Genomic DNA, 13,384 nt, shown 5'->3' on the forward strand with positions numbered 1-13,384 from the left:
CGTGCTGCAATTTATTTAATACAAAATATAGATTGGTGAAATGTTAAAGTTTTCAAACCCGCTTCAGTGAAAGCTCAGTTGACTGGTCTGCAGCCTCAGAGTTCCAGACTGAACTGGTCAAACTGGGAGGTGATGAACCAGGTGACCTCTGGACCAGAGCCAGCTGGGGTTCTGTAGGAGACCAGGCCCAGTAACCTGGCTCAGTCCGCTGTTAGGAGGTGGTACTGGTTCTGTTCAGCTGCTCTGAAGCAGCTTTTTCTGACTGAACAGGATCACACCATTAAATGGAGTCAGAACACGGTCCAGATGGATTTACCGCTTCCTGCTGCTGGTTCTTCCATTAACCGGGTCAGAAACCGGGCCGCAGCGCGCTGGGAGAGCATTCTGTCTCCTGATGAGAACAACAGACCAGAGAAGACGGACGAAGGGGAAGTCCAAACGTTTCCATTTGTGGTTTCACATTCCAGTACTGGACTGGAGAAGAACCGGACCTTGAACAAGGAGAGGTCCGGTCCTTGGTCCTTTCAGAACCCTGGCGGTAGAAATGGAACCTCCAGCTGGTGGCATGAAGATTAGGCACCCAGATCAGCTGGTGCTGTCTATTCTCTGGAGTCCACTCAGTTTCTCAACAAGGTTTGATTACTGATTCTGGGATGGGGTATTTCCTGGAACTGAATTCTAGCATCAGACATTTTTATTTCTTATTCAGTTTTTTTCCTCTGGAGTCTGGATATTTCCTAGAGTCTACAGTACTCTTCTGGTCCAGAGTACAGGGGCGGATTTACGGGGTGGGGGGCAACTGAGAGCGTTGCCACCTCTCTCGCTGGCGACAATGAATTCAATAGTTGAACGCATGAATTTCTTTTTTCCGATAACATTGAATGTAACACAATGTAACCTGACACCTACTGCCGAGTAGCGGGAAGTGCGAGGCAGCTGCATTATATATTTATATATATATGGATGGATACATTACTGGACTGGACATTACGTGACTCATCGTGCGCAATGATGTCAGGAATATCGGTGGTCAGGAAAATATCACAGTCACCCTAAGAATCTGAAAAAAGGACGCAATATTTAGTGGTTAATTCAACCCTATAACTGCCATAGATAAAAAAGTTTAAGGGTTTCACATTTAGCAGGTGAGGAAAAAGTTTTAATTTAGAGAAAATATTGAAAAAGTGATCAGTGAGTTAGTTATGCTAGGCTAACTTGCTAGCCTGCTATTGACTCCGATAAGCTGGACATGCTGCGCAGTTCGGTGTGTTTTGGTTCCGTTAGCACTAAAATAGGACAACCTGCACAGCAAGTCATCAGTGGAGCAGGAGGTTCAATCAGCTAATAAACTGTGTTCAGGTCAAAATATATCAAAATATATTAATAATGACACAAAAACATCAAGCCTGACAGCGTAATGTAACGGACTGGATGTTTTGTTTTGTGTTGAAAAATCCTTGCCCCCCCTTGCCACCACAGAGATATTTTTCTAGATCTGCCCCTGCCAGTATATTTGCTGCAGCAGTTTTCTGGTCCTGTATAATTGCTGCAGCAGTTTTCTAGTAGTAGTTCAGCTGCCAGATGAGGGCGACTGTCTCAGTGCAGGTCAGGACTCCAGTCATTACTTTGCCTCCCAGGCGGACGGAGAGACGAGGTTGTGAAACACTGAACTTCCTGCCCCCCCTTCCTCTCTCTCTCGGCCACGGCTCTCCTTTCTCTGCCTCAGTGTGCTGAAACCAGATGTGTGGAGGTCGCAGCAAGCCGTGGAGCTGCTGAAGATCTGTGCTTCATTTTGAAGAGACGGAGGTGAACAATAGCAACAGCTTCAGGTTTGTTTAACTTTTTTCTCAAACTTGATCTTCTCCTGGTTCTTTGAATCTGAAACCGTCAGACCGAGTCTGCCAGCTTCGCTAGTTGATCTGGGAATCACCAAGGAACGTTTCACTGCAGGATTCAGCTAGAAACTGACCTCAGAACAGCTAGATTATCTCTCAGGAGGTGAAAGGTTAACTCACTGAGCACAGATGACTGAACGCAGCATTACTGTGAAGAGAAGAAGAAGAAGACAGTCTGATTAAACGGCAGCAGAACATCCGTGATTAAAGCAGAGGTAAACCTGCACAGGGACCAACACCTGATCCCAGTTCAGTCCTTCAGCCCAAGGAGCCAAGATGTTTAGGAGATCTGGAAGGACTCCAGCTGAGATCAGTTCCCTCAGTTGTTCCTCCTGTCCCAGTCCTGGACTCATGTTTCCTCTGAGTCATGGAGTCTGTGAATGAGTCAGAACTGAGATGTTTCCTCATGTTTTCCTCCAGGCTGCAGACAGACTCACTCACGGTGGCGGCCATGAAGCTCTGAAGTTTCTCAGCTGAACCGGTAAATAAGACGTTCAGGACCCATCATGGCCTCTGTCGGAGCGGTTCCGGTCCTGTTGCTCCTCCTGGTGTCGGCCAGCAGCTCCCGCTTCATGGTGAAGGTGAACCCTGGTGTGCAGGTCCTCCGAGGTCGCTCGGTGTCCATCACTGAGTCAGACCTGGAGATCCAAGTGGATCCAAGCTCCGACTGCAAGGTTGAGGTGGTACAGAACGAGCCAGTGACCCAGTGGGTGGGGAAGTTGACTCCACAGGTGAGAGTGACTGTAGCAGGTCAGGTGACTGGGCCTGTGGACTTACTCTGTTGTTGCTCCACAGATGTTTGACTGCATTTTCCTGAAGGATGAGGTCAGATACGTTCACAATGGGAGTCCTTTGCTGGACGAGGACTCAGTGGTGCTCCGAGTGTATTGGTAGGAACACACACTGAGACGGGCCACACCCAACAAAACCAGAATTTTCTGATGTTTCTGGAACCAGAACTTGCTCTGGTCTTATTGGACCACCTTGCTTTTTCTCTGTTTGTGGTACTAGAACCCAGTCTGTAAGATTTCCTTCCTCAGGTTCACAGCTTCGCACATGCAGGTGGAGACAGTGGTGCTCAGGGTCCAGGTGGTGAATGGAGGGTCCAGTGTGGTGGAGTTGGGCGGCAGTCCTCTGGTGGTTCCTCGGTTCTTTGGATTGTCCAACGCCCTCAACAGCACCGTACTGAACATCAGGACCCAAGAGGACCTGATCTGCACCGTCAGGCTGATGACCGCAGAAACCAAGTTCCCAGCGATCGGTCGGCTGGTCAATCGGGACAACTCAGGTCTCCGGAGAGGTTCAGAACACCTGATCAGACCTGAGCTATGACCTTCATCTGGTTTTCATCTGAGCCCAACAGAACCATCTCCTGTCCTCCAGGCCGGCAGGTGGAGGAAGTCTGTCCTGGAAACAAACCGTGTCTCCACCACACCACCGAGGTCCAGTTCCTTAAAACCAGCTGCCAGAACTTCCTGAGTTCCGGTCTGAGGTACCAACACCTCAGTCCTCCATCCCCTGACACAGACTACATCCCAATCCGGGTGGAGCTGAGGGAGCAGGCAACTCGGAAGCTGGTGGAGGTACGGCAGGAAGCAGGCGGTTTGGAGGGAAACATGGTGGCGGTGCGGTGTGTTCCCGGTTGGATGGTGACGGCGCCAACCCAGCTAATGGATCTAAACATTCTTCCATCACTCTCACCAATACCTGACACAGCACCATGTGTGTTCCCACCATGCATCATGCATCTTCTTCTGCTTCTCTCAGTCACAGGCGCTGTGGCTGCCGGTTCTGATCCAAGGCGCGGTGCAGAACCAGCCCCCCAAGCCCGGCTTCATGGCCTCTTCCATCCTGGAGGTGGACCAGTTCATCCTCACCCCGATCAGCACCGCCACGCTGGACGCCACCGACCCAGAGACGGTGCAGGACCGGCTGGTGTTTAACGTCACGGCGCCCCCTGCAGAGGGCTTCGTCACACACCTGGAGGACCACACCAGGCCGGTCGGGTCCTTCACCTGGTTGGACCTGCATGACATGAAGGTGGCCTACCAGCCCCCCAACAGCAGCCAGAGCCTCCGCCGAAACCTGCAGGTAGCGTCCAGATCCAGACAGCACTGGTCAGTCAACAGGGCTCTGGTTCTGACCCAGTAGAACCGGTTCTCTCCAGGTGGAGTTCCAGGCAATAGACGGGTTCTTTACGAGCAGCCCGTCCATCCTGGTCCACCTGTCCATCAGGATGTCAGAAACAAACGCACCTCGAGTCTCCTGGAACATGGGTACATTTGCTTTTTACTTGGCATCGATAAACACAGGCTAAGATTTCTGACGGCCTTTGAACGCCTCAGGTCTGGACCTGCTGGAGGGTCAGTCCCGACCAATCACCTGGGGGGAGCTGCAGGTCGTGGACAAGGACAACATCAACGCCGTTCACCTGGTGGCTGTGGATGGACCGGCGCACGGGCGCCTCAGCGTCAGAGGTGAGAGGTCAGAGGTCAATTAGAGAGATACCTGGGAAGAGCCCCCCCCTCCATTGTTATTATGCTTTTCCTTTTAGATGTGAAGTTTGAATGTAAAACGTTCTGACCCAGAATCAGTCCAGCGGGTCCATTTACACCTCCAGACATCAGAACCAGAACTCCTTTAACACCTCGGCTCCATCAGAATCTGGTTGGAAACTGACGGGCTAAAATCGGGGTCTCTCTCTCAGGAAAGGTCAAAGGTCACACTGGGTCACAGGTTTGAAAACCGATCCAGTGAACTGATGTTTGGGTCAGATTCAGGATTTCAGTGTGAAATGAGTTGGTTGGAAATGAATGGGAGTCCCACAAAGACACGCAAACAGGCGTGTGTGTGTGTGTGTGTGTGTGTGTGGGTGTGTGTGTGCGCGCATGAGGTGCATCTGCTCCATGTTCACGGCGCCATGAAAGCCATCAGCGCCTCCAATCTGCCGCTCCATCCGAACGGCGGCAGCGGCTGGGAGGGCGGGGTCAGAGGTCGCCGTGGGCAAAGTGTCCTTGGCCGATTTCACACCTGATTAGGAAACACATGCAGGGAGACGAGACGTATGCTGCTGAGGGAGAGGAGGAGGAGAGCTGTCAGCCCACATACACAGAACCGGTTCTGGTTCTGGTCCGGTCGGTGTGGGTCGTCGTTCTGCTGGAGGCCGGAGATGAAACAAAGTCTGGCCCAGATTGGGATGTAGAACCCAGACAGAACCGTCTTCCTCTGCTGCCCAGCGCTGGAAGCTCGGGTTCTGCTGGTTCTGCTGGTTCTGCTGGAGCTGCAGAAGAGCTGTTGGGTCTCTGAGGAGCGGACCAACCCACAGATCACCGGTCCGGCCCGGTTGCCAGGCGGTCCAGTCGACGCCTCCAGTCAAATGGCCGGCTGCCTGCCTCACGGTCTCTGCGGCCCGGATTGGGCCGGCTGCCCAGAACCACCTTTGGGCCCAATTACTGAGCAGTCTGTGTCTGGTGGACCCGGGTCCCGGACGGCGGCCCGGTTCCCCCCGGTCCTCTCGCTAACGAGGTCTGGGCCGGGCCGGCGCGTCCCTCAAGCTGCCTGCTGACCTCGGCCTTCTGTCCGCCTGGCAGAGGACGGCAGGAAGTCCCCGTCCTCGGCAGGAAGTCCCCGTCCTCGGGAAGGACGCCACGCGTTGGCCCGGCTCTGCGCTCACGTGCCTTCAGGCGCGGTCCAGTTGGGCGGCGCCGGGACGGTAATTGAATCAAAGTGTGGAGTTGAGACTGGAAGCGGTCCATGTTGGCCGGTGGCGTCTGACAGATGGAGACGCTTCCTTCATGTAGGACAAACAAGCTTCTCATGGTGAGAGCAGCAGGAGACGGAGAGCCGACCCAAACGGGTTTCGCTGCAGCAGAACCTCAGCAGAACTTTTCAACTGCTGCAGTAAAACGTGTTCACTCCTCTGAGTGTCTTAATTTACAAACTAATCAGGATCAACAAGATTTGGCTTTTTGTTTGTAAAAATGACAACGGCTCAGTTTAATGTGGAAATGAAACCTGATTTCTGCCAAATAGTGAAAAAATATTTAACATTAAAGAAGTGGTTGCATAAATATTCACGCCCTCTAAAGGGACTGACCTAAGTCAGCAGAGGTCCAGCCAACTGGCGCTGGTCGTCCCACGACTGGACAGAGACCCGCTGAGTGTTGTAGTTGCCTGGTTCTGGTTCTGGAAGGCCCAATGCTGCTGTGACAGCATCGTTCACTCCTGTTCGGTCCGCTTCGATCCGACTCCAGCCTGTTGCCTAGAAACTCCGGTTCGGTTGGTGAGGTGTGGATGCTAGTCGACCTCTGACCTCTGGTCCTCATAATCTCGGTCTGGGTTCAGTTGAAGTGAACCCTGGTTTGGTTTGAATGCATGTGTGAACAGCAAGTGGACCAGAGACCGCTCCAAAAGCAGGAAGTGGACTACAGCGCAGAGCATTCTGGGTAATCCTTTTTGTTGCCACCGCAGGAGGCTAGCTGACTCTGGAGGTCAGCTAGGGGCCAGGAGGGTCAAACATTGTTCCTCAAAGAGGTGAACCCAATGTCGGGTTCTTCAGAACATTCACACTGGACTTCAACTGTGATACAAACCGACCAATCAGCTTCCAGCTTTTATAGAGCAGTTCCAAGAAAAGCAGAAATCAAACGAAAACCTTCAGCAGATGCAGTTTCTGGATGCAATAGCAATAATAATAAAAATGATATTAGTAATAATACTATTACTCTAAGTAACAATAATAGTATTTCTAGTAGTAACAATAACTAGAAAAATTGATGCTCTTAGTGAAACAGCCATGAGAATGCATATCTGCAGAATGATTGCAAAACAAAACATAAGAATTAGGGGAAAAAGCAGAAGAAAGTTACAGTCATGCCTGGTAGAAATCTAAAGAGTGAAATGTATCCAGAGATGCAGCACAAGTTAGCAGAGGCAGAAATTAGGGTTGAAAAAGTTGAAAGGTGAAACATGGCACAAAAAAGCACAAATTAGCACAAAGGCAGAAAATTTTGATCTATGAATTGCTAAAATTCAAGTTGCAGAAGAACATTGTAGACAGTAAAACCAGTAAAACCAGTAAAACCAGTAGCCATATAGAGAAAGGTAGACAAGCAGAATGCTGTCACAGACAGAAACAGAGCACAAGGAACAGGAGAAGGTTTAACACGTCCAGAAAACAGAGACACCTGTAGCAATGATAGTTCTAGTTCCTTAAAGCATGGCTGCGTTTTAATGCATAAATTATTCCTGCACAGTTAAATATGGATGAACAGCATCATTTTGTGTGTCAAAAAGCATGAAAAGTTCAAAAATGGTCAGTTACTAGAGTTTAGACCAGGGGGCCCGAAGTGGGTCCTGGAGGGCCGAGAGTTACTAGAGAGACTAAAACATCCTGCAGGTTTTAGTCTCTTTGGTTTAACTCACCTGGATCCAATGATGGATCTTTAGAGGCCGAAGAACATCGACCTGCTGAGGAGGTTGTTGGTACCAGGGAGAGAATAAGACATCAGGATGCAATCGGCCCTCCAGGGCCACTTTGGGCTCCACTGGTGTCGACTCTAACAACTGACAGCAGTTAGAGAAATTAAACTATAAACCTGAAAACATCAAATATCTGCATAAAACTGAAATTGTAACTACAGGAAAACAGTAAGAGAAATCTGAGACATTTGGAAGGTTTTGTCTTTTGTGGCTCTAGTGTCCCTTAATATGACAGCAGGCTGACAGGAAAGGGGGAAGGAGAGGGGAAGACATGCGGCAAATGTCGCCGGGTCCGGGAATCGAACCCACGACGGCAGCGTCAAGGAATCAAGGCCTCAGAATGTGGGTGGTGCTGCACCACAGCACGACATTTGAATGTAGTTTAAAGTCTGGTGGCTGGTTCCAAAGTTTCTAGGTTGAAGTAGGCAGAAGTAGTAAACTGTGAAAAAGTGGAACATTTTTGTGGAACTTTGTAGAATTTCAATATATTTCAATGGGGCAAAAAATTTGCACAGAAGCATAAATATTTCAAAGAGTAAAATAGTGAAGTTTAGCAAAAGATATAGCAGAAACCTCCAGAAGAAGCAGAACGTTTTGATATATGAAGTAGCACAGTTAGTTGAACGCTGTAAAATGTACAGAACATTGGACAATAATGGAGAAAAACACAAAGAAAAAATGAAATAATAAGATAACAATACCTGAGTGAACCAGGCGAGCTGCTCACTGGGAAGAGGGAATACATACTGAATTTTGAAACAGAAGTTGGTAGATCTCCTGGATGCTGGTGACAGCAGAAGCCCCGCCCACTAGCGAAAGCCCCTCCCATTAGCGGAAGCCCCGCCCATCCTGCTCTGCTGAAACCAGAGCTGGCCCTGATCATGTGTTTCTGCTGCCTCCAGGTGTGAAGGCCTTCATGTTCCAGGTGCGGGACCTGAAGGAGGGCGTGGTCATCTACCATCACTCCGACAGCGACTCTACCCGTGACCACATCATCTTCCGCATCAGCGATGGCCACCACAGCATCCGCCACAAGTTCCCCATAAACATCCTGCCAAAGGACGACTCCCCGCCGTTCCTCATCAACAATGTGGCGGTGGAGGTGCCGGAGGGCGGCGCCGTGCGCCTGCAGGAGTACCTGCTGCTGGCCACCGACATGGACTCCAGCGACGACCTCATCCGGTACCAGATGGTGAGCGCCCCTCGCGCAGGCCGGCTGGTCAGGAAGAGCTCCACCCACCAGACAGGTGAGACCCAGGTGAACCTGACTCAGGTAGAGGGATTACCCCCCCGTGGCGATTCTAGTCCAGCTTTAGAGGGACATTAGCATCCATAAAACTAAAACACAGGAAGTATTAAAGTCAGCTAAATTATGGTGGCGGGAGCTAAAGGACCCCAGAACGCTGCGGACCGACCTGAACGTTGACGGACACTGCGCAGCCCGCGGTCAGCTGCTAGCAACCCGCGGTCAGCTGCTAGCAACCCGCGGTCAGCTGCTAGCAACCCGCGGTCAGCTGCTAGCAGTGTTGGGTAGTAACGGATTACATGTAACGACGTTACGTAATTTAATTACAAAAAAAGAGTAACTGTAATCCAGTTACAGTTACTTCCGAAAATATTAAGAATTACAAATTTAGTTACATTTAAAAAAATATATAAACAAAAACCTTTGCGAAATACTTCATGATATTTTTATTGCTTTGCTTTCTTTATATCGCTGCTTTCCCGCTCTATCATAGCCGCAATGCCACTCTGATGTTCCATCCTGTGCTGGTGGAGCCTCCTGGAGGAACAGCAAGCGAGCGGACGGTTCCTTTTCAGCTCAAGCAGCGCATCAAAAATGACAGCCTTCCAGCGCTGGAAATTAAAGGAGCATTTTATTTATGTAACCCAGGCTCTCCCTCTTCAGACCTGCAGCTGGTGGAAGACACCCTATGGGCTCTGCGTTGTGTTTCTTTTCGTGAAAGTGGGGTGTGTTCGGTGCAAAACAAGATGCAATCTGCAGCCAATTGGCACACTGAACAAACAGAAAAAAAGATCGGCATACCAACGCAATGTATATTTTACACCGGGCTAGCGAAGCTGCTGCTTACCTTACAAGCAGTAAACACACTGTAAGAAATACAGCAGCTCGCGCAAAAATCCCCTGCACTACGGTGTCCCCGGCAGGACAAACATCTCGGAATTGTGGTAATACCAGCAATTACAGAAAACAATAGTACCCTCTTCTGTAACATTTATGCACTGCTTTACATTTACATCTGTGAAAATGGCTCAAATTTAACCGTGCAGTGCAATAAGTGTTTGCCGGCTATCAAGAACTTGTCCACGTCGAAGCAATCTATGTCAAACCTGAGGAAACTTTTAGAGGTAATTGCAGCTCACTGATAGACGAAGCGTATTGTTTTACGAATATTTGACTGTTTGGTGTTGATGCATGACAAACGTCGGAATCTATTCTTTCCCATGAGACATTGTATGCAATGTGCTAGTGTTATGGTTTTCATGAACATAAAGTAAACTAGAAAATTCTTGAAGAAATTTAACTGGGGCCTGCCAAAGTGTGCCCGTCGGTTTGGACCCAGGGTTCTGATGCTAAAAATTAGCATCAATGCTAACTTAGCTAAATAGTAGTCATTAGCTTCTGGAAAGTCACAAGTATGTTAAGTAAGCTGGACGTGCACCATTCAGTCTGTTAAAATGAGTGTATAAGCTCAAATTAGCCAAAATGCTAATGTAAGCCTAAATACTTTCAGCAGCATGTGGGGTATCATTAGAATGTTCTCTATAATTTACTTACTCCAGTCAGTATACTAAACATGGCTATTAAGTCAGAAAAATAGGTAATAGCTTATTTAAGCTAAAAGGCTAATGCTAATGAACTGTTCCCTAACCTGAGAGAAACAGATAATGCAGAATCATATTATTGCACTGCCTGTGGCGGTGCACTAACCTGCAGTGCACTAAGAAAAATAAAATGTTGAACATGGGTCAATACTCATTAAAACCTCAAAGTAATCAAAAAGTAATCAAAAGTAATTAGTTACATTACTTTTTAAAAGTAATCGAAAAAGTTACACTACAATTACATTTTAAACAAGGTAACTTGTAACTGTAACGGATTACATTTTTAAAGTAACTTACCCAACACTGGCTGCTAGCAACCCGTTTTTTTAAAACGTCCTCGACCCGATTCCATGTCCTGAGAAGCAAAAACACTTTTAAAAATACAGATGTTCAGCATTATAAGCTGAACAATTTCAGAGAAGATGGATAGTGTGTACATCGAAAGACAAAAAAATTAAAAGTGTTCGTCGTGGCGCCGTGTGCTGCTGTATATCAGACTGAATGGATCAGGAGAGGAACCGCAGACCCATCAGAACCTTCAGAACCAGAAATCAGAGTCTCTTCATCCTCAACCATCTCCTGAGGCTGACATGGTACAGAACATTTAGTTATTGATTGATTCAGGTTCTTATTGTGGTTTGGTTCTTTGTTTAGGATGATGAGTTTGGATGATATTTAATAAATATATCCATATATTAATATATATATATATATATATAAATATATTTATTAAATATATATATTTAATAAATATATAATTTTGGCTAATAGCATTAGCCAAAATTAGTAGCCATTTAAAGAACAAATCATATGAATAGATTAACAAGAAATACATAAATATTTCCTACATTATATTATTTTCATTTTGTTTTATTCAGAAATGTTTTTATATTTTATGAATAATTGTCCAGTGGTCATTTAATGTATTATTTCACTAATATTTTATTAATGTGGTTTACTAGTTTGGATAATCTGACTTCCTATCAATGAAGGAAAAAACATGATAAATAAAAACCCTGCAGGCCAGGGCCGGTTCTAGATGGGGGCCAAGAGGGGCCCTAAAGAAATGATAGTAAATAAATATCTTTTTTAAATATTCAGTGGTAGATGTTTTTTTCTTCACAATTTTCTTTTTAAGGTATTATTAAAAATACCTAAAAATTATTTTTAATAAAAATTAATTTAATGAATTAAAAATTATAAACTGCTCTTTTAACTACTGTATGGAGATATGATCACACTTTCCATCTAATAAATCAGATCTGCAACCTGAATCTCTGGAGACACAAGTGGCTCTTTGTTCACATTATTAAATGATGAAATATTAACAATCCATCGGATTGTTGAACCTCGGATTCAGGAAGAGCAGTGTGGTTCTGGTTCTGGTTCTGGAACACTGGACCAGCTCTACACCCTCAGCAGGTCCTGGAGGGTTCTGGGAGTTCGCCCAACCAGTCTACATGTGTTTTGTGGACTTGGAGAAGGCGTTCGACCGTGTCCCTCGGGGAGCCCTGTGGGGGTTCTCCAGGAGTATGGGGTACCGAGCTCCTTGATACGGGCTGTCAGGTCCCTGTAGGACCGGTGTCAGAGTCTGGTCCACATTGCCGGCAGTAAGTCGGGCTCGTTTCCGGTGAGAGTTGGACTCCGCCAGGGCTGCCCTTTGTCACCGATTCTGTTCATTACTTTTATGGACAGAATCTCTGGACCAGCCAAGGTGTTGAGGGGATCCGTTTTGGTGGCCTTAGGATCAAATCTCTGCTTTTTGCGGATGATGTGGTTCTTTTGGCTTCATCAGGTCGTGATCTGCAGCTCTCGCTGGAGCGGTTCACAGCCGAGTGTGAAGCGATCAGTGCCTCCAAATCCGAGGCCATGGTCTTGAGCCGGAAAAGGGTAGAGTGCCTTCTCCGGGTCAGGGGGGGTGTCCTGCCCCAAGTGGAGGAGTTCAAGTATCTCTGGATCTTGTTCACGAATGAAGGAAGAAGGGAGCGGGAGATCGACAGGCGGATTGGTGCAGCGTCTGTCGTTAAGCGGGCGCTGTACCGGTCCGTCGTGGTGAAGAGAGAGCTGAGCCAAAAAGCGAAGCTCTCGATTTACCGGTCGATCTACGTTCCCACCCTCATCTATAGTCATGAGCTTTGGGTCATGACCGAAAGAACGAGATCACGGATACAAGCGGCTGAAATGGGTTTTCTCCGTAGGGTGTCTGGACTCTCCCTTAGAGAGAGAAGCTCAGTCATCCAGGAGGGACTCCGAGTAGAGCTGCTGCTCCTTCACATCGAGAGGGGCCAGTTGAGGAGTATCTGGTCAGGATGCCTCCTGGACGCCTCCCTGGTGAGGAGTTCATGTCCCACCAGGAGGAGGGGAAACCCAGGACACTCTGGAGGGACGATGTCTCTCTGCTGGCCTGGGAACGCCTTGAGATTCCTGGGAACGCCTTGAGATTCCTGGGAACGCCTTGGGATTCCTGGAGGAGCTGGAAGAAGAAACTGGAGAGGGAAGACTGGACCTCCATACTGAAGCTGCTGACCCCACGACCCGACCAGGATAAGAGGAAGAAGATGGATGGATGGATGGATTAATATTAATCTGTTTGTGTTTAATTCTTTTTTTAAGTGTCTCCATAAAAACACAGTCTGCACGGCCCTGAGGTAAAGCTGGTCTAGAACCAACCTCTAAACAAAACAGTGAAGACCATTTTATATATTTATGAATATATCATAACCAGCTATAAGGGACCAGATTTGTATCATCAGCTCATTTTATCCAGATAACAATTTGCAATGCTAAATATTATGATTAGTGATTTTTTTACAATAGGCAATGCAGTACTTAATACATTTATAATTATTTTTCTATTTATGAATGAAATTGTGTACAGCGTTGGTTTATTTATTTGAATATTATTTTGTAGTTGTTCAGTACTAAATGTTGTAAATGTATAAAACATCTGGATAAATAACGTGTTAGTCTGATCCTGGTCCTTCATTATTGTTCATTATTCTTGTTGCTCTTTGTTGAAGTTTGATCAGTGATTGTTGTGTTCTGTAATTAATTTCCCAAATCTCTCTGGACTCACTAGAATAAAGTCAAACTAACAAACAGGACGGGATGTTTGGGTCCGGCTGGTTCTGAGTGAACAGGAAGCTGTTTGGTTCTGAAAC

General features: G+C 47.3%; 1 protein-coding gene across 5 annotated transcripts in view; it reads left to right on the forward strand.

Moving 5' to 3' along the window:
- Nucleotides 1–971: 971 nt before the first annotated feature.
- Nucleotides 972–13,384, forward strand: part of frem1b (Fras1 related extracellular matrix 1b) — a 37,720-nt gene continuing 25,307 nt past the window's right edge. For 2 of the 5 annotated variants that reach the window (XM_044129638.1, XM_044129642.1), the window contains exons 1-9: nt 972–1,829; nt 2,316–2,626; nt 2,691–2,785; nt 2,936–3,195; nt 3,279–3,478; nt 3,663–3,986; nt 4,063–4,171; nt 4,241–4,372; nt 8,279–8,623. In XM_044129638.1, coding sequence (XP_043985573.1) covers nt 2,402–2,626; nt 2,691–2,785; nt 2,936–3,195; nt 3,279–3,478; nt 3,663–3,986; nt 4,063–4,171; nt 4,241–4,372; nt 8,279–8,623 — 1,690 coding nt within the window. In that variant the 5' untranslated portion in view covers nt 972–1,829; nt 2,316–2,401. The remainder of the gene's footprint in view (nt 1,830–2,315; nt 2,627–2,690; nt 2,786–2,935; nt 3,196–3,278; nt 3,479–3,662; nt 3,987–4,062; nt 4,172–4,240; nt 4,373–8,278; nt 8,624–13,384) is intronic. The other 3 variants (XM_044129639.1, XM_044129640.1, XM_044129641.1) reach the window with 3 other exon arrangements.

This window comes from Gambusia affinis, linkage group LG10 (assembly GCF_019740435.1).
Source record: "Gambusia affinis linkage group LG10, SWU_Gaff_1.0, whole genome shotgun sequence".
NCBI classification, from domain to species: Eukaryota; Metazoa; Chordata; class Actinopteri; order Cyprinodontiformes; family Poeciliidae; genus Gambusia; species Gambusia affinis.